We start from the raw sequence: 17,533 nt of genomic DNA, 5'->3' as shown, positions 1-17,533 counted from the left end.
GCGGGGCGGGGCGGGGCGCGCGTCCCGGTCCGGGTGGCGGCGGCGGCGGCGGCAGCGGCGGCCGCAGCGGGCGGGCGCACTCGGGCCGAGCCATGCCGGCCGCGCGCGTGGAGTACGTCGCGCCCTGGTGGGTGGCGTGGCTGCACAGCGTCCCGCACCTGGACCTGCGCCTGCAGCCGGTGGACAGCACGTTCAACCCCCGCGATGAGAGTTACCGGGAGGTGAGTCCGCGCCGCCACGAGCCGGGCTGCGGTCGGCGCCCAAGTTCCCGCACCACCCCGTCCCCCTCCCGGCCCGCCGCGGTCCGCACGCCTCTCCGGCCCGCCCCCCACCCTGCCCCGCAGTCTCGTCACCACTCTCCCTTTCTCCCCCGGGACTCTTGGCCACGGCGCTCCCGTCCGGGAACCTCGTGGGCCGGGAAAGCTGGAAAGACGGGAGTTATGCCAGCGAAGGGAAGCGGGGCGGGGGGGGAGGAGGGGCGCGAAGGCTGCGAGCGGGGCGTGGGGGCCGAGCGCCGGGGGAGCGGGGCTTTTGTGCCCGTACCCGGGTAATTCCCTCGCGCGAGCTGCGGAGATGCCAGGGGCGCCTCGGGCATTTCTTCCGTCTGCGGTTCCAAGACGGGCGCTCTCTTTCCGGGTGTTATGTGGCCTGGGAGAAGTTGGAGCAGAAACTGACTGGTCTCCCGAGTTCGACTCCGCAGCCCTCCTCCTCCCCAGCCCCTGCCTGCAGGGTGGGAGCTGCTGGCAGCACCTCTGCCTGGGCCCCTCCTGGACGGCTGCAGAGCTGGGGGAGGCGGCTGCGTGGGGGGCGGGGGTGACTTCCCTGTGGTGCGCCCAGAGCCCACAGCCGCATGTGGAGGTCTGGCGAAGGGACGTGCCCCGGTCAGCCCCATCTCATACCAGCTTCGCCCTCCTGTTTTGTACATACACTCCAAGGCCCTGGATTTCTGGGGTCTTGGCTTCTTGGCCGGCCACTCCCCTCATCCTTGCGCTTCTGCCCTTTCCTTGCTCGGCTAGCCCTTCCCTCGGCCCGTTCTGTACTCCTCCCGGGGAAGGGGCTCCCCGGACCTCCCAGCCGAGGCAGAGCTAAAGATTGTCTCAGCCTTCTGAGGTCTGGCCAAGCCTGCTCCAGCCCCTGTGGCCCAGCTGAGTCAATTCACTGTTGGGTCAAAGATTCAGGCTGAAAAGCCCAGGACGGGGCTCACTTGTGGAGACCGACACTTATGTTGGGACTTTGACCCCTGGTGGCCTCTGCCTGCAGAGTGTCAGGTTCTCGGGCATGATCTGCTATGGGACAGGTCAGGGCAGAGCGGGGCCTCTACTGAGTCCGGGCAGGCCAAGGGGGGAGGCTCAGGGAGGCCAAGGGGGAGGCTGAGCCGGCAGTCAGCTGTTTGCCTTCCCCAGCCAGCCCTTTCTCCTGCAGGGCCTAAGGGATCCTGATCCGGCAGGGTGTGCAGTGCACCGGGGACAGGGAGTCTAATAATAACCCCTAGTGTCCCTTTCGCCCGCAAGCCCCAGACACAAGGTGCCTGCCCTTCCAGAAAGAGGAGAGAATCAGGACCCCTTCCTGCTGTCTGAGAGGCAGTTGGGTGGGTTAGCCAGGCTCCCTGGAATCTGTGTCTGCCCCTCCCTCTCCCAGAGCTCTGCCCCTGGAAGTCAGCATTCCTTGAGAATGCAGCCGCCTGGGGATAGCTCCAGGGAATCTTCCGCTCCCAATGAATGCATGAAAAGAGGCGGATATGATTTCTGAGACAGCTGTGTTGTTGGTGTGTGTGTGTGTGTGTGTGTGCGCGCGCGCGTGCGCCCCCCCCCCCGGCGCATGCCCATGTTTGTTAGTGTGTCCCTAACCCCTGTACCCGGGGTTCTCCAGCCATAATTTTCTTCTCTCCATGGGAGGAAATCTAAACCTGCTGGGTCAAGAAGACCTCCAGATGCTCGAGGGGTGGTGGTAGGGCACTTCCCCACGCCGGTGGCCCCAGAGACAGCACCTGTCCCGCCAGCAGCTGTGGCTCGGGGGGCCTGAACTTCCCCCACCCACTCAGTCCCCTGGAGAGGTGGCAGCCTAGCCAGAGGGACCCGCTCACAGTCCCTGCCGCTCTCCTCTCAGGGTGTAGCCCCTGGCACACTGTGCCGGGCATCAAATGACTCCAGAAGGCATCCCCTTCCTGTGGGCCACTGCTCCTGGGCAGCCTGACCATGGGTGGGCCAGGATGGGAAGTCTGGCTCTGGGCGTTAGTTAGGGTGGCTCCAGTTCGGGTAAGTCCCCCTATTGTCTGACCGTGGGTCTCTTCTGAAAGCTCCCTTCCTCCCACTTGGCAGGCCACTTAACACCATGGATGGAGCACCTTCTGCTGTCAATCATGCGAGTACTTAGCAAACTTGATTGAGGCCAAATGCAGTGCCAGACGTGGAGTCACGTGCTAACCAAGGCTGCCAGGGCCTCGGCTCCAGGCTACAGCAGCTGAGTAGGTGGGGCTGGGGCTCTGCCCTCCAGCTGTCTTACTGTGTGTCATGGCAGGTGTCCATACCTCTCTGAGCCCCACTTCCCCTCATCTGCAAGTTATTAAACAAGACATTCCATGCAACGTGCTTAGTACCTGGAGGGTCCCAGAGCTTGTGGTAGGACCCAGCGATACAAACCATTAGACGGGCTGGCCTTGGGGTTCAGAAATGTGGTCCAATGACAGTACTTCTCGGGCGATACAGAGGGAAGAGATTTTCTTCTACAGACACTGATCAGAGAAGAACTAACCCACGCCCGGTGTGTCCAAATGAACGGTACTGGCTTGTGGAGAAGTGCGTGTGCGTGTGCGTGTGCACCAAAGACTCAGTGGGGATGGGAAGGGGCAGGTGCAGGCCCCGAGGAAAGCTCAGGAGGGATGAGCTGTGCAGGGATCTAGAAGAAAAAGGGGGTCTTAGAAGAGTGGAAACGGTAGACGAGCAGCTCGCCTCATGACCCAGAATATCCTGAGCAAATTCAGCTCCCAGAATGTTCCTGAGGAAGCAGGGCTCTCACCCACGTTCTGGACTCTCAGGGAGCCGTGGAAGCCTGCTGATGGTTAATCCTTCCACCACCCCCGCCAGTGGACTTGACCCAGCTCCAGGCTGTGTGTGTGCAGAGGGGAAGCAGCCCAGACCTCTCAGCCTGAGTCTCACCTTTGATGGGTGAAGGGTAGAGATGGAGAAGAACCCCCTCCCATCAAGGAGAGAAGGAAAGGACCCAATAAGTTAAGGGGTCTAAAGCGTGTGGCCAGTGACTGACACGTCATAAATTGCACTGCTTGGGAAGGAGCCCCCCGCTGGCCAGGTGTCCACTGGGCGGAGCTGGGGACCCAGGAAGGACCCGTGACCGTGCATCCAGCTGTGGCTTTCCCAGAACAAGCCACTGGAGTTCCCACCTCGGGCCGCCGGCACCACCCCGCTCCCCCTCTCTTGCAGGGAGACCAGATGCCGATGAACGAATGTGCTTGAAATGTGAAATGTCTTAGGAAGCTCCAGCACGCCGTGCAGATGTTAGCAGCTGCCTCTGTCACCGTGCAGGGGCCACATGGTGCTTCCTGTTCCACGGCTCCTTTCCCGGCTTCCGCAGACCAGCCATTCTTTCAGGACACGCGTGACGAGATAGACGAGATGCTTTTAACTTTTTACATTTAGACGTGTATTTTCATGTGTTAACTCTGGGTGGTTTGGCTTCTAGGCTCCCCAGAGAGTCCCGAGTGTGTGTCCTCAGGCCAGGGGAGGGGCAGGATGGGGCTAGCCCCAGAACCACAGGGCTCCCTGCACCCCCTTCCCTAGGGGCAGGTCTCAGGAGGAAAGGCCAGGCTGGGAGCCCAGCCGAGGAGCCCAAGTTGGATGAGGAAGCCCCATTCATCCAGCCTGCACACTGAGTCATGGTCATCAGACAATCACGCTGCGCCCCCCTCCCCTGCCGGGGGGCCGGGGGGCCATGGGGGGGGCTTAACCCTTCCCTCCCAAGTGCTCCAGCTCCCTTCCCTGTGGCCTCACCCTGAGGCTGGCCCACTCTCTAGCTGTCTCCTGACCTCTTGGGGTGGGGGTGGGGGGTCTCCCGCTGCTGCCCCCACCCGCGCCTAGGGCAGAGCCCCCTCGTGGTCAGCGTTCCCAGTGTGCGAATCAGTCAGTCCCGCCCCAGCTTGGGTCCCCGTGTCTTGCTTTGGGTTTCTCATTACAAAGTGGCAAACCAGAACTAATTGAAGTCACTTTGTTGAGGACAGAGGCTGGAGCCCGAGCCCCAGTGTGGAGCTGTGGGCATGGTGTTGGGCAGGGCGGGGAGGGGGTGGCTGCCAGGCTCTGTGGAGGCCCGGCTGCGGTGGGCAGCTACTTTCCAGGCTGTGTCAGAGCAGGGGACTCGTGAGCAAAGCTCCCGGCTCCCTCTGGAAGGGAGGTTTGCTCTCCCCCACCCCCACCTGCCACACACATGGGGACTTGCAGTGTTAATTAGGGGCAGGAAGATAATTGCTTATTAGAGGTTGGCAGGTGACACCAACGTGGTGGGGGGGTGGTTCTGCTGGTTGGGCTACTGCTCCCTCCTCCCTCCTCCCTCCAACTCCTCCTTTCTCCTCCCTTCCCCTCCCCAACTTCCTCCTTTCCGTCCCTGCCCCACCCCCCCAAGCCTGCCCACCCTTGTCACCCAGCACCCCAGGGGAGAGACCCGGAGGTGGACTGCTAACTAGAGGACCCCTGCATTGGGGTTTCCCGGCCTGGCCTCTCTCAGGCGGGACCGCACCTGCTTGAGGCCAGCTGCCCAGCTGGGGGGGGCCCTGCGTTCAGGACTGGGCTCGCAGGGGGCCGGGGGGCTCTGAGAACATGAAGTAGGGGAGCCACCACACAGACGGAGGGCAGCAGCTGGCTGTGGTTTGGGGGGACCGGCACGGCACCAGCTCCCTTGGAGGTCCTTCCTTGCCAGGTGGGGATACGTGGTAGAGTCGTGGCTTTTCCTGTTTGGGGAAAGACGGGGACTGTCCAGACCAGCTGGAAGTCAAGGGGAGCTGGGAGGAGGTCTGGATGCAAACCACTCTGGTGTATACGAAAGGTCTGTCTGGCTTTTTGTTGCTTTTTTTTTTTTTTTTTCATTAGGAACAGCTTACAGGAAAGTGCACACTCTTTTTTAATTTTTAGAAGATTTTATTTATTTATTTATTTATTTGAAAGAGAAAGAGAGCGAGAACAAGTAGGATGGAGGGACAGAGGGAGAGAGAGAGAAGTAGATGCCCCCCTGAGCAGGAAGCCCGTCACGGGGCTCGATCCCAGGACCCCTGATATCATGACCTGAGCCGAAGGCAGACACTTCACCGACTGAGCCCCCCAGGCGCCCCAGAAAGTGCACAGTTTTAAGTGTGTAGCTGAGTACGTACGTGAGAGAGGCCACCCTGAAAGAATATTCCCGACCCCCGGGAGCCCCTCACACTCCTTCCCAGTCCGTCCCCTCGCAGAGGTGTTTCCTGTGCGCACCTGCCACGCACTGTAGGCACGCTCCCGTGACCGCCGCGTGTCTGCCGTTTGGCCTGGCTTGTCTCCCCCACCCTCGCTTCCGTGAGATCACCCGCGCCGCCGTGTGCAGCCGTGGCTTTCTTCCCGTGGCTGCGTGGTATTCCACCTTCTGACTATAGTACGTTGCATGGATCTGTTCTCTTGTCAGTGGACACTTGCGTCGTCTCTGCTCTGGGGCTGTTACCAGTGTCCTGAGCTGCTGGGGACATTCATGTACATATCCAGGGGGACACGTGCCTCCTTTCTGTGAGGTAGATGACCAGGCATGGCCTTGCTGGCTCGTGGGGTAGGCGCGTTGCGCAGTGGCCGGCAGATTGGTCAGGGGAACCCTGGGTGCTAGCAGAGGGACCTCGGACACCTGCACGAGGGTGGCCCGGACACAGCGTCTCATGTCCGTCCCCTCCTCAGTCAGAGGAGGAGGCCCTGGAGAGTGGGGCTCCGCCAAGCGAGTCTTTGAAGAAAAGCTTAAGCTACTGGAAAAGGTTTGAGAAAGTCTGTGGACACTCATCAGCGCCCCCCAGACTTGTGGGGTCCCGATCTCCTGGGATCCTCTCGAGACGCCCTTCTGATTCGCAAGAGCCCAGAGTGAGGCTTGAGACCCTGCCTTTCTAACAAGCTCCGGCATTCTAAGACATGTGCCTGTTGTGCCGGGTCGGTGAACTTCCCTTTGAGTAGCGAGCCCCCGACACCCGTCCTCCTTGGTCATCTTCGTCTTGGCCTGGGCTCCAGGGCCCTCCGGTGACGGGGCACAGGCTGGGGCGGGAAGGTGGCGGCTCCTTGCCACCTTCTCAGCAGGGCGGGGGCCTCCTGGCTCAGTCACAGGACCGGCTGAGGACCCCAGCCTAGCCACACCGTGAGGACTCGAGGGACACTTCGGCTGCGTTCAGGTCACTAGGCCATCCACGCTGCTGACGGGGCAGGCGAGTGGGGAGGCGGGTTCCTCCACAGTACGTGTGACCTGTGTAGCCCGGAGGGAGGTGAAGCCATCCCGCGGCAGCTCCACAAGCCCCACTCCCAAATGAGCCACCTCTCCAGCCCTCTTTTGGGCTGTCCCCACCACTGTGGCCATTTGTCCGCGAGCCTCAGAAGCCTGCCAGTCCAGGCAAGCAGAAAAGCGGGTTGAATCAGGGGTCCGAAGGCCAACCCGAGCCCTCGCAGTCCTGGGGCGAGACGGGGTGGACCCAGCAGGGGCCTCCCCACTGTGAGGCTCCGCCCCCCACCCCAGCCCCCGAAAATGGCCCTGGCCTGAGGACTGCAGACCCCCCCCCACCCAGCCTCTGTCTTTCAGGGTCGTCTCCTGTGTGTGCATGTCCAACGGTCTGGTCTCCCCTTAGACTGGGAGGTCCCAGCATCTACCCTACTCTGCTGGTCACTACGACCAGCACTAGGGTTCCCTGAAACAGGCCCCCACCCCACAGCCCAGACTACAGTGCTGGGGGCTCTGGACCGGGAACTGCCCGGGGGCACGTGGGGAGCAGGGTGAGGCTGGCAGCTCAGGAGCCCGACTGACAGCCAGGTCCAGCCCTGGCTGGCGGCCACCAATCCTGGTGCCATCTGGTGTCCATCTGGCTGAATCGAGAGACTGGAGGCCAAGGAGGGGGTGCCTCTGGGCCTCCTGACAGACAGCAGCTCGCCTTGCAGGACCCCGAGGTGCTCGGCTGGCCTGAGACGGCACTTCCGGCCCCCTTCAGAATTTGGGGCTTTGCTGCTACCACTGGCAGCTGGGGGACGGCTCTCCCTTTCGGGCTGCAGTGAAAGGGACCCCACAGTGCATGTTCTGACATGTCTCCCCCTGCCACTGCCCCTCCAGCTCAGAGCTGGCATCTTGTGTCTCTGGAGGGACCCGAGCATCTAGGACAAGGCTCGGAGGAAGCAGGTGCACCAGGCATCCCTTCCTGGCCCTGTCCCAGGTTCCTCTCAGCTTCCAAAACATCCTGCCCAAACCCGGTGTCCTCCAGGAGGCCATGGCCCTCGGACCCTCATGGATGTCCCTCCCCGTGTCTGTCCCCCAGCCACGTAGCTCGTCACCCACAGCCCTCCCTGCCACCTGGCATTTCGGGCCTGGTCCATATCTTCACACAGGCGTGGAAGCCACCAGCCGGGGCCCAGCCTCAAGCTGCTCCTTCTCCCTTACGTCCGCCTCAGCTGCCCACACAGCATGCACTTGTCCTCCTGGCCTCTGCCCACGCAGTCTGCGTCGAAGCGCCCTCACCCCTGCACCCCTGCCAGCCTGAGCGCCAGGCCCTGTGTGTAAGGGCCAGAGCCTCAAGCACGGGGGGAAGGGCAGAGGAGGGGATGGAGGCCACCCATAGCCCCAGTGGGAGCTCAGGGCCCCAGGACAGGGTGCTTCTCGAACCCCGCCATGGGACCGAGGGCTGACACCAGGCCTCTCCTCTTCAGTCACTGCTGTTCCTAGGGCTGGTGGCCGCCATCTGCCTGGGCCTGAACCTCATCGTCCTCACGGCTTACGTGGTCTGCGTATGCTGCTGCCGGCAGGACGAGGCCGTGCAGACCAAGCGGCGCGACTCCTGCTGCGTCACCTGGACGGCGGTGGTGGCCGGGCTCGTCTGCTGGTGAGTGTCCCTCTGCACAGGGTTCAGTGTGCGTGGCTCTGGGGTTCTATGGTGCCCACAGCGGGGAATGTCAGCTTGTGTGGGCCTGACCATCTGGGTCTTGCTGGTGGTTAGCCCCTGGACCGTGACACCCCTTCCCCTCCCTCTGCCACCCGCCCCCACAGCCAACCCCAAGTGGCTCCTCTGCTGTCTGGCCACATTCTCCTGACCGAGTTCCGGGTACGGTGACAGCAGAGGCTTTCCCAGGGCGAAAGCTGTCCTTTCCCTGCCCAGCAACAGAGTCAGATGCGTGGGGTGCTGACGGGGGTCTCCCCCGTGTGCCTCTGCCCCGGTGTAGTCCTGCTCAGCCTGGCAGGGGCATGCCTGGCAGCCCCCGGACAGCATTCCTGGACAGAGGGGGTGTCTGCTGTTTGCACCCTGGAATCTTCCCAGCTGCTCTGCGAGGCCAGAGAAAATTCGACTGCAGTCTATATCAGTTCCATTCTTCTCAAGAGATCAATAGCTCTTAGTGCCATGCGCTGGGCCTTCTTCGCTTTGGATGGCCAATGAGGGTTCCTAACCGCGTACAAGAGCCCCCATTGCCCGGGCAGCGTGCACACACATGCTGGCTCTGTTTTCGGGACTTGGTCGTATTGTTCTTGTTCTCATGTCTACAGAGGTTTTTCCAAAAGCCTAGGATCCACCCTGAGATGCTCCTGGGGGTGGTCACCCTCGAGGGGTAGAGACCTTCCTTGCTAAGTGTCCATTGCATCCAAGACCCCACAGTGGGACTTGGCCCTCTGTCTGGGCAGCAGGACGAGAGGCAGGCGGGGCGCAGCGGTGCTGGGAGTGGCGACGCCTGAGCTCTTAGCCTCACTTCGCTCCTGTGGTTTCTTCTCCGTGAGAGAGTGCTCCCATCCCGTCCTGCCTGCAGCGTAAGGGTCATCTAAGCCAAGACAGGAAGGAGCCAGAAGCGGTGTAGCAGTGATGCCTAAGAGCTGAGCACTAGGGCTGGGGGAGGGGGCATGCCGCCAGGTCCCGAACCGTAAACAGAAAGGAAGGAGTCCTGGCCCAAGTCAGGAGCTCCAAGACGAGTCTGACTCCCAGCAGAGAGGAGCTCCCACGAAGTAACTGGAGTAAAAGCCTCCTGCTGGGGAGTGGGCAGGGGGAGGCGGGAGACAGCAAGAAGCCAGTAGTGATGACTAGACAGCGAGCCCTCTCTCTGTGAACTCAGATTTCTTAAAAAATGCTGCGAATGACAGAAGAATACTTTGGAACAGTAAAAATGACTTTGGAGGGTCAGTTCCAGTAAGTAATCATGACCGGCCGTCTCAGGAAAACTCAGAACAGAAGGACATATGCGGCATGATTCATTTTCCAAAATTCCACAGGCTATTTGTGCCAGGCCAGCGAGAGCCCGCGGTGAGCACAGGCACTGATTCTGCCTTTGTGGCTGCTGGTCTACCAGGGGAGAGGTGGAGAATCACACATTCGTTTGACTGGAGTAATGACAGACTAAGGAGGAAGTTGGGAGGAAAGGAGCAAGTGTAAGGTCGATGGCCTACCTGAGTCAGGCATTCCTGGGTGACGGGCACCGAGATCCATAGGGTGACCAAGCAAAGGTGGGGGCAAGGTAAGAGGAGATAGTTCAGGCAGAAGCAAGAGGAGTATGTGCAAAAGCCCTGTGGCAGGAAGGAGCACAGGACATTTTAAGGAACTGAAAGAAGCCAGTGTGGCTGGAACAGAGAAAACAGGGGAGGGGTCTGGGATGGGGGGTGCTACAAGGGTCTTGGAGATCGGCGGTAAGTGGAATGGTCGCCAGTCACCTTCATTGGAGTTGTGCTCAGATCAGAATGAGTTGAGTGGGAGAGTCAGGGAAGGGAAGTAGAAAAGGCAGAAGTAGAGGGAGACCAGGTGAGATGGGGAGGGGGTGGTCAGGAGGGAGAGATCGCGTTCAGCTCTGATAGTAAGGATCCCGGAGGAGAGGGGAGATTCGATCCATAGAAGAAAGTCCCAATAGCAGTTTCCCCAAATGGCCAAAGGGGTCAGAGGAGAGCTTCTTGTATCCCTGTGTTCGGGAGACAGAATTTTATACCTGGGAAAGATATTCTGTCTTTTCCCTCAAGCAGAATGGTCTGTGTGGCCCAGGCAGGACCGATGACGCCCGGAGGGAGCTGGGAGGCCCTCATTAAACAGCCAGGGCGATTTCTGGTCTTGGAAGGAGGTGCCCTCCTGGGCCAGCTCCGAGAAATCCAGACTAGGGGAAGGCGGAAAATGAGAATACCTCCGGTCTCAAAAACAGGGCGAGGGATGGAAATGATTCGGCTTGATGCCAAATCCTCAGAAGACACTAGATCGCAATGCAGAAAACTAGAGAAGGTTATAAACACAAGGAGCAAACAAGAGGCAGTTTTCAGAGCATAATAGCAATTTAAAAATAATAATAAAGTCACTAAATAGAAGATCATAGGACTACCTTGGATCTCACGTACGAGCATCTCAGCTGGACGTGTGGTCACCGTGGGTGCTGTGGAGAAACACCGACTGGACGGTGGTGCCGTTAAGTGGATTCAAAGCCAGTGGAACCTTCTGGTTGAATGCACAGAGTACACAGCGGGACACCAGACCGTAGCCGTCGTGTGCGCATGTCTCTGTTACACACAAGAAGCACAGAGGAGCCTTGTTTTAAAATAAACGCACATGCTCAGAGCACAGGGCTCCAGTGGGCGCCGGGGGGGGGGGGGGGGGGGGCGGTGGCGCCCCTTACCTGCACTTGTAACAGGCACTGCGGGTGACCCTGTCCCCGGGTCCACGGACCACTTCCTGAGAAACACTGAGCTGGGGGCCGAGCCCACCCTGGGAGGAAGTTTCTCTCAAATCTCCCAGGGGTTCCATCCTAGATCCTTCCTCTTGAACAAGAAAAGAAGACGTGCAAGTGTGTGCACGTGTGCATGTGTCTCTCCCCCCCACCGAAGTTAGTGTTCTGGGTGAAGAGTCAGGAGGCGGCTTAGCGAACCTCCAGATGCGCCCCCCCCGCCCCCCGGTGGTGCACGTCAGATGAAATACAGCGGATGATGTAGGCGAGATCCGAGATGACTCGTCCAGCCTGGAATGTTGGACGAAAACCAGCTCGATGCAGTTTCACGGGGATAGATTTAAAAGTTCTGCTTTTGCTTAAAACAAAATAAAAATCAGTGCAGCGCCGCAGGAAGGAGGAGAGGCTGGGCTTGGCGGCGGCTCCTGCGAGGAAACCCAGGGGTGTTGTAGACCACGGGGTTAGCGGGGCGGAGAGGGGGTGCCAGGGCTTAGCCCCCAGCACTCGGAGCTGGATGGACACCTGGCCGTGGGGGCCTCGGCTGGAGTGACAGTGACCAGTTGGAGGGGGGGGTTGAACCTGGGGGACAGCGATGACGGGGACCGGGGTCTGCAGGGCACTCATGTGACTTGGAGAGCAGAAGGGAGGAGGGACACGGAGCCACATTCCGAGATCCGAGGGGCATCCCGCAGACTTGGAGGCTGATTTCGGGCTGCCCCCAAGGACAGTCAAACACTAGGAGGTAGGCTTCAGCTCCATGGAGGAAGGAACTTTCTACCAGCTGGAAGTTTTCAGTATGGCAGGCCACCTCCTGGGTGCTGTGGGGAAGCAGGGGGAAAGGGTAGAGAATGGAGGGGAGTCCTGGCTCCTAGAGGTTTCAGGAGAGACCTTGATGGTCCCCGAGCCTCCCCATGACAGTCACCTGGGGAGCTGGTGAAGGTACAGGTCCTAGGCCACTGCGGCAGAATCCCAAAGGCCCGGCCAGCGGTCTTGCCCCCTTCGAGCTGCTGGACTAGAATACGGTAGTAGTGTTCCCGGCCCAGAGGAAATGTGCTGTAGCTGGTCAGCCAGGCCAAGGCCAAGGTGGCCATGAACCTTCACCCCCAGCCCCTGGGGCACCTGCCCGAACTCCCTCCCCTCCCATACCGCCAGGAAAGAGCTCCTTAGTCAAAAACCCACTTTCCGTGGACATTTATAGCAGCTGTATTCATAATCACCAAAACTTGGAGGCAACCAAGACGCCCTTCAGGAGGCGAATGGGTAAATACACTGGGGTCCATCCAGACAACGGAACATTATTCAGCGCCGAAGAGAAATGAACTATTTAGCCATGAAAAGACATGGAGGAACCTTCAACACATATCACTCAGGAAAAACACCAGTCTCAAGAGGCTCCAGCCATATGACATTCTGGGAGAGGCAAAACTATGGAGACAGTAAGGATCAGGGGTTGTGGGGGCGGGCGGGAGGGAGGGACAGGTGGAGGTTTTAGGGCAGTGACACTATTCTGCAGGATACTCCAGTGGTGGAGAGATAAGTGCCATACATTTGCCCAAACCCACAGAATGTGCCAGACCAAGGGTGATCCTTGGGGTGAACCAGGGACTCGGGGATAGTGTCGTGTCGGTGCAGGTCTATCCATGGACCGAATGTGCCAGATTTACCGGTGTGGTGAGAGATGGTGGGAGTGGCGGCGGCTGTTTTAGGGCGGCAGGGGGGTATGGGAGATCTCTGTCCCTCTGCCCAACTTTGCTGTGAATCTGAAACTGCCCTAGGGGCATCTGCGTGGCTCAGTCACTGAAGCATCCGACTCTTCATCTCAGCTCAGGTCTTGATCTCAGGGCTGTAAGTTCAAGACCAGCCTGGAGCCCACTTAAAATAAAAAAATAAAATAAAACTGCTCTAAAAAGCACTGTATTTAAAAACAAACACAACAAACAACTTTCTCTTCTGCGTGTCACTTCTAACTTTGGGGTCTTGCCTGTAGTGCCGCGGTGGGTGTTGGTTTCTATGGAAACAGCGAGACCAACGATGGGGTGTACCAGCTGATCTACTCCTTGGACAACGCGAACCACACCTTCTCCGGGATAGACGAACTGGTAAGGCTCCCGGGCAGCAGCGGGCCGGGCCGGGCACAGCCCGTGAGGTCAGTGTGCTCGGAACAAGGGCCCCAGTCACATCCCAGCCAGCTTGGCCCCGGGGTGGGGGGGCTGGACTCCCCTTGGGGCTGCAGTTGGTCCTGCTGGGAGTAAACAGGCGATTTCTGCTCTTTGGGCAGGGAGGGGTGGTGAGGACAGGGGTGAGGACCAAAGGAGAAAGGCTGACGGGGTCCTGGGGGGACCTGGGGGTGGCCATGGAATCCAGCCCTGTGGACTTCCGGAGGGCTAAGCTCTTCCCCATTTGTGCCAGGGGAGCCCGAACGTGGAAAATCAGCCCCACGGGGTGTTCTGTTCACCTCACTGCTACATATGGAGTCTCATGGGGTCCGGAAGATGGCAAGGTGTGAAACTCTTCAAAACCAAGTGAAGCAGCCCGAGGGATGGTGTGGCGAGGTGTCGTCCGGGCTCCGGCTTCTGGCTGGCGGCCCAGGGTGGAGGATTGTGCCGGCTGGCCAGAGGGGGTGTGGGCCTTTAGGGCAGGAGCTGCTCTGCTGGGCATCTGGCCTGAGTGAGAGACCAAGCAGGGTTTTCCCAAACACCGACCTTGGCCCCTTGGCCCCCAGGTGCTTGTCACCTTGGCCATAAGTGGCAGGTGTTTTTGGCCAGTTTCCAGGTAAACCCCATGCCCGCAGGAGTCGGGCTCCCATGGAAAAGGCAAAGGGTAGTTTTCAGGGAAGCAGGTCCTTGGACATCCACACTGTTCCCCGTCCCCTCTGGACCAGGTCGCCAGCGGGGGGCGGGGGGTGGGGGGGGTATGACCTCAACAAATGGCCGGTTTGTGTCATCAGGCAGCCTCAACCACAAAATCCAGCCCCAGCCAGAGCATTTGGACATTGCCCTGGTGCTTGCTAGAAGAGGATTCTGGAAGAGGATTCAACCTCATTGCCCCCTCCTTTTCCCTAAGCTCCTCTAAGGCCTTAATCCCTCAGCAGCCCTGGGGTGGGGGTGGGAGGGCACACCTTAAAGAGACAGCCCTGCTGCTCCTCAGGACCCAGGAAGGCTGCCAATGGGAGCCCTTCTGGGGAGCAGAGGGTCACAGGCTAGACCAGGGTCCACCTGTCCTGCAGCACTTGCCCGCTGGTACCCATCGCTGGGAGACTGAGTCATGCAGACACTGGGCTGAGGCAGCTCTGAGGGGCAAGGTGGGGGTGGCTGGGATGGGGGCTGAGGGCAGCCTGGAGGTCGAATATGGCCTGACCAGCCCTGGAGGCATGGGGAGACCTCACCCTCTGGGCCCCCTGCCCCGCCTCTGCCCTGGCAGGGAAGGGGCTCAGGCCTCTAGGCTCTGCCTCCCGCTCTCCTTCCACCCACCAGCACCAGACCCCCTAGAGGAGGAACCGAGCCCTGAAAAGAGAGTCCCCTGCCTGGGAAACCCCAGAGCTGTGACCTGCACTGCTTGACTTGTGACCACCATAAGGAATGGCCCTTGTCTGTCCCAAGGACTGAGGAGAGGGAGAACCCCAGAGCCATCCTCGTGGGAAAGTGTGAGTTCTTCGTGTCCCATCCCGTGGGGTGAGAATGTACAGGGAAACGGCTAGAACGAGCCCTCAGGCTGGCCCATCCGCCCCGAGAGCTCAGTGCTCCAGGCCAGGTCTGGACATGGCAAAGCAAGTCCCACGTCTCCAAACTCCCTCATGTTCCTCAAGGGAAGGGTTCTGTGTGTGTCCCTGGATGTCAGCCTTTCTTCGTCTCTGCACCATTTCTGAAAGTCAAGGACAGGAGTCCCAGGGTTTTGTGATGGTCCAGACAGCTAGGGGCTGCCTCCATCCTGACGATGACCATGGTCTGCCTCCTCTGGGTGAACAGGCATTTTCTCCGGCAGAGAGGCAGGGCTCTGGGCCCTTGCTGGGACCTGGGAGGCTGGTTTGGGCCTCGGGGTAGACACCCAACACTCTGGGTTCCCAGGGCTGCAAGAGAGGCAGCAGATTTTGGAGGGCTCCCCAGATCCCAGGGGTCAAGGCCAAACACCAGAGAAATGAATGTTTGATGAGATGATGTCGGTGAAAGTGCCTGGTAATCTGCAAAGTCCCCCCAAGTGGGGGTGACTATGACGTGTCCTTATTATAATTACTCTCCTTACAGCTGTTCCTCTAATCCCCGTGAAGGAGACAGGAGGCTTGGGCTGGTGGGGCGTGGGGAGGGCAGGACTCGGGGGACAGGTCAGAGCAAGGTGGACCCTTCAGGGGTCCCCTTCAGGACTAGAAGCCCCACACCTGCACCCTTATACCCTGAGGGCTCCCGTGGGTGGGGCCGCCACTCGAGGCTCAGGCACGCCTGGCAGGGTTCCGGATCAGCTGCACACTTTGACTTGGGGTCACTGGAAGTGCCGGGTGGGTCCTTTGCCTGGTGCAGTGTCCCCCATCCACCTCGTCTCCTTCAGTGAAGGGGGCCTGGGCTCCAGTGAGTGACTTACTCACGGTCTTAGCTTGACGGGCCCCAGGAGCTTGGCTGCCTCAGATCGGAGCCACACGTTCCCGTGGCCAGTGTGGCTCCTTGGGACTCTCGTGCGAGAGCCAGCAGGAAGCCTGTGGGCAGCCCTTGGGTGAGGCATCTGGGGCACGGGGAGGTTGCACTCCTGTCACAGGGCTGGAAGCTCGTGTGTTCTGAGCAAGAACCCGAACCCAGGTGTCCTGGTCTTAGCCCTTCCCTTCAGGGTCTGAGATGGGGGCCCTCCCCAGACCGGTGGAGGCTCCACCCCTTTGTCCCCTGGTGTGGCTGCCCTTCTAGGAACCTCAGTAAGTGGAGACGCTTCCTCCCCGCCTGGAGGTTTTCGTGTATCTGAATCCCCCGGAGCGCTTGATAAGCAAGATCGCTGGGCCCTCCCCGGAGTTTCTGGTTCTGTAGGTCTGGGACAGGGCTGGGAATTTGCACCGTTCGCCCTGCTGCTATGCTGGTCCAGGGACCGCACGGGAGGACCACTCTTCCATCCTGTGGGGACGAGAGCTTCCACCCCTGCGTGCTCGCCCCACTCCCACCCCAGCCTGAGTTGCCGAGCTGTCCCTCTTGGGCACAGAGCTCTTCCCCGATGGGAGAACTCTGCCCCATCTCCGGGGCCGCCCTGTCTCTTGAGAGCTCCGTGTAACCCTCTGAGGACCGCGGTGGAGTGGGGAACAGGGGGCTGTAAGTAGGTCAAGGTCGTGGTTTTCATTTTTTTTGTTGTTTCCTTTGGGAGGATGTCAGGAGGGAAAAGAGGGCCCAGCAGATGTTTATTGGCTTTCGTTTTTCTCCAGGAGAGATTTAAGAAATGAAGAAGTTAAAAATTGTAGAGCTAGGGAAGGAGAAGTCGTCTTGCAGAAGAAGTTTACAGATCGCGGTTGGCGGCCCTTCGCTCTAAAGTTGGTCGTATATAATGCAGGGGTATAAAAAGCTCCCGATCTCAGCACTTGGTTATGGGCCTTCCTTCTGGACCAATGGTTACAGAGCACTTCTACGTGGGTCTTATTGAACCGAAAGGAGAGTTGATTGGGGTGCTGGAGAATCTGCTTTGATGTCTTTTTTTTCCGTGTGAAGCTAGAAGAGGCCCAAGCGAGAGTATCAGTCCTTCCCCAGCTTGTAAGAACCGAGCACAAGCCGGAAAATGGCACAAGCTGCTGACATTGAAAAAACAAAGCGAAACGGAACAAAGAGGGCCATTCTCCTCTCTGGAACCGGGCGCCCGCAGAGGAGCACAGATGTGAAAGGCCACAAAGTTGCCCTCGAGTCTCCCTAACGCAGCAGCTTCGGCCACCAGGAGTGTCATCTCACCCGCCTCTCTCGCGGGGCTGCCTGTGGGAGGCTCCCGCCCCTCCCCGGGGCACCTTATCTTCCTTCCAGACCCGGGGGAGGGTCAGCACACACTTCTCCCCCTTCCAGCCGGTAGTGCCGGTCGGTTTGGTGTGACAGTGGTGACAACAGAGCCTTTCTCCCCCCCCCCCCAACACACAGGCTCAGAGCAGGCTTGGAGGGGCGAGCTTGGGGTTCCCAGGCTGCGTCCCTGGGTTCGGTGGGGACCCTGCGTCTGGGCTGTTTAGAAGTACCTTTCCAGGGCCAGGCCCTCCTTGGGCTCCTTGTTGGAAAGCCAAGGACAGTGGCGGCCATCGTCCTTCCCTCTGTACCTTTGGAAAGAAAGTTGCTTCTTTTGGCGGGCACTCAGCTCCAGGCCCTTGCGGCCCAGCCAAGGGAGGGAACCTGGCCATCCACCTGGCAGGACGGCCGTGCAGGGCTGGGGGGCAGTGTGAGCCCCCAGAGCCGGCACCGATCGCCTCCTGCCGCACGTCCAGGCTCTTCCGAGGCAGGATCCGTCCGTCTGTGTCATTTCAAAGTGTCATTGTTCGGCTGAGCCGGCTCCGGAGGCCCGGAGCTGTTGCTAGGTCCACAAACAGAGCCTTTCTCTCCGGAGGCGTTTAGAAATCCCATTGTGGGAACAAAAGGTCAGGTAGCAACAGAGGAGCTTTTCCCTTCAACGTTCTATCCCTCAGCTGAAAAAGACTTTCTAATCCAAGGTGTTTAAATGAAGGGAAT

The 17,533-nt window shown here is 59.8% G+C and overlaps 1 protein-coding gene across 1 annotated transcript in view; it reads left to right on the top strand.

Moving 5' to 3' along the window:
• Positions 1-39: 39 nt before the first annotated feature.
• Positions 40-17,533, top strand: part of TTYH2 (tweety family member 2) — a 38,728-nt gene continuing 21,234 nt past the window's right edge. The window contains exons 1-3 of the mRNA XM_040640305.1: positions 40-221; positions 7,908-8,080; positions 12,862-12,973. Coding sequence (XP_040496239.1) covers positions 93-221; positions 7,908-8,080; positions 12,862-12,973 — 414 coding nt within the window. The 5' untranslated portion in view covers positions 40-92. The remainder of the gene's footprint in view (positions 222-7,907; positions 8,081-12,861; positions 12,974-17,533) is intronic.

Source organism: Ursus maritimus, unplaced genomic scaffold, assembly GCF_017311325.1.
Source record: "Ursus maritimus isolate PB19 unplaced genomic scaffold, ASM1731132v1 scaffold_24, whole genome shotgun sequence".
Classification (NCBI taxonomy): Eukaryota; Metazoa; Chordata; class Mammalia; order Carnivora; family Ursidae; genus Ursus; species Ursus maritimus.
Note: the sequence above shows the minus strand (reverse complement) of the source record. Positions and strands in the feature narration are given on the sequence as shown.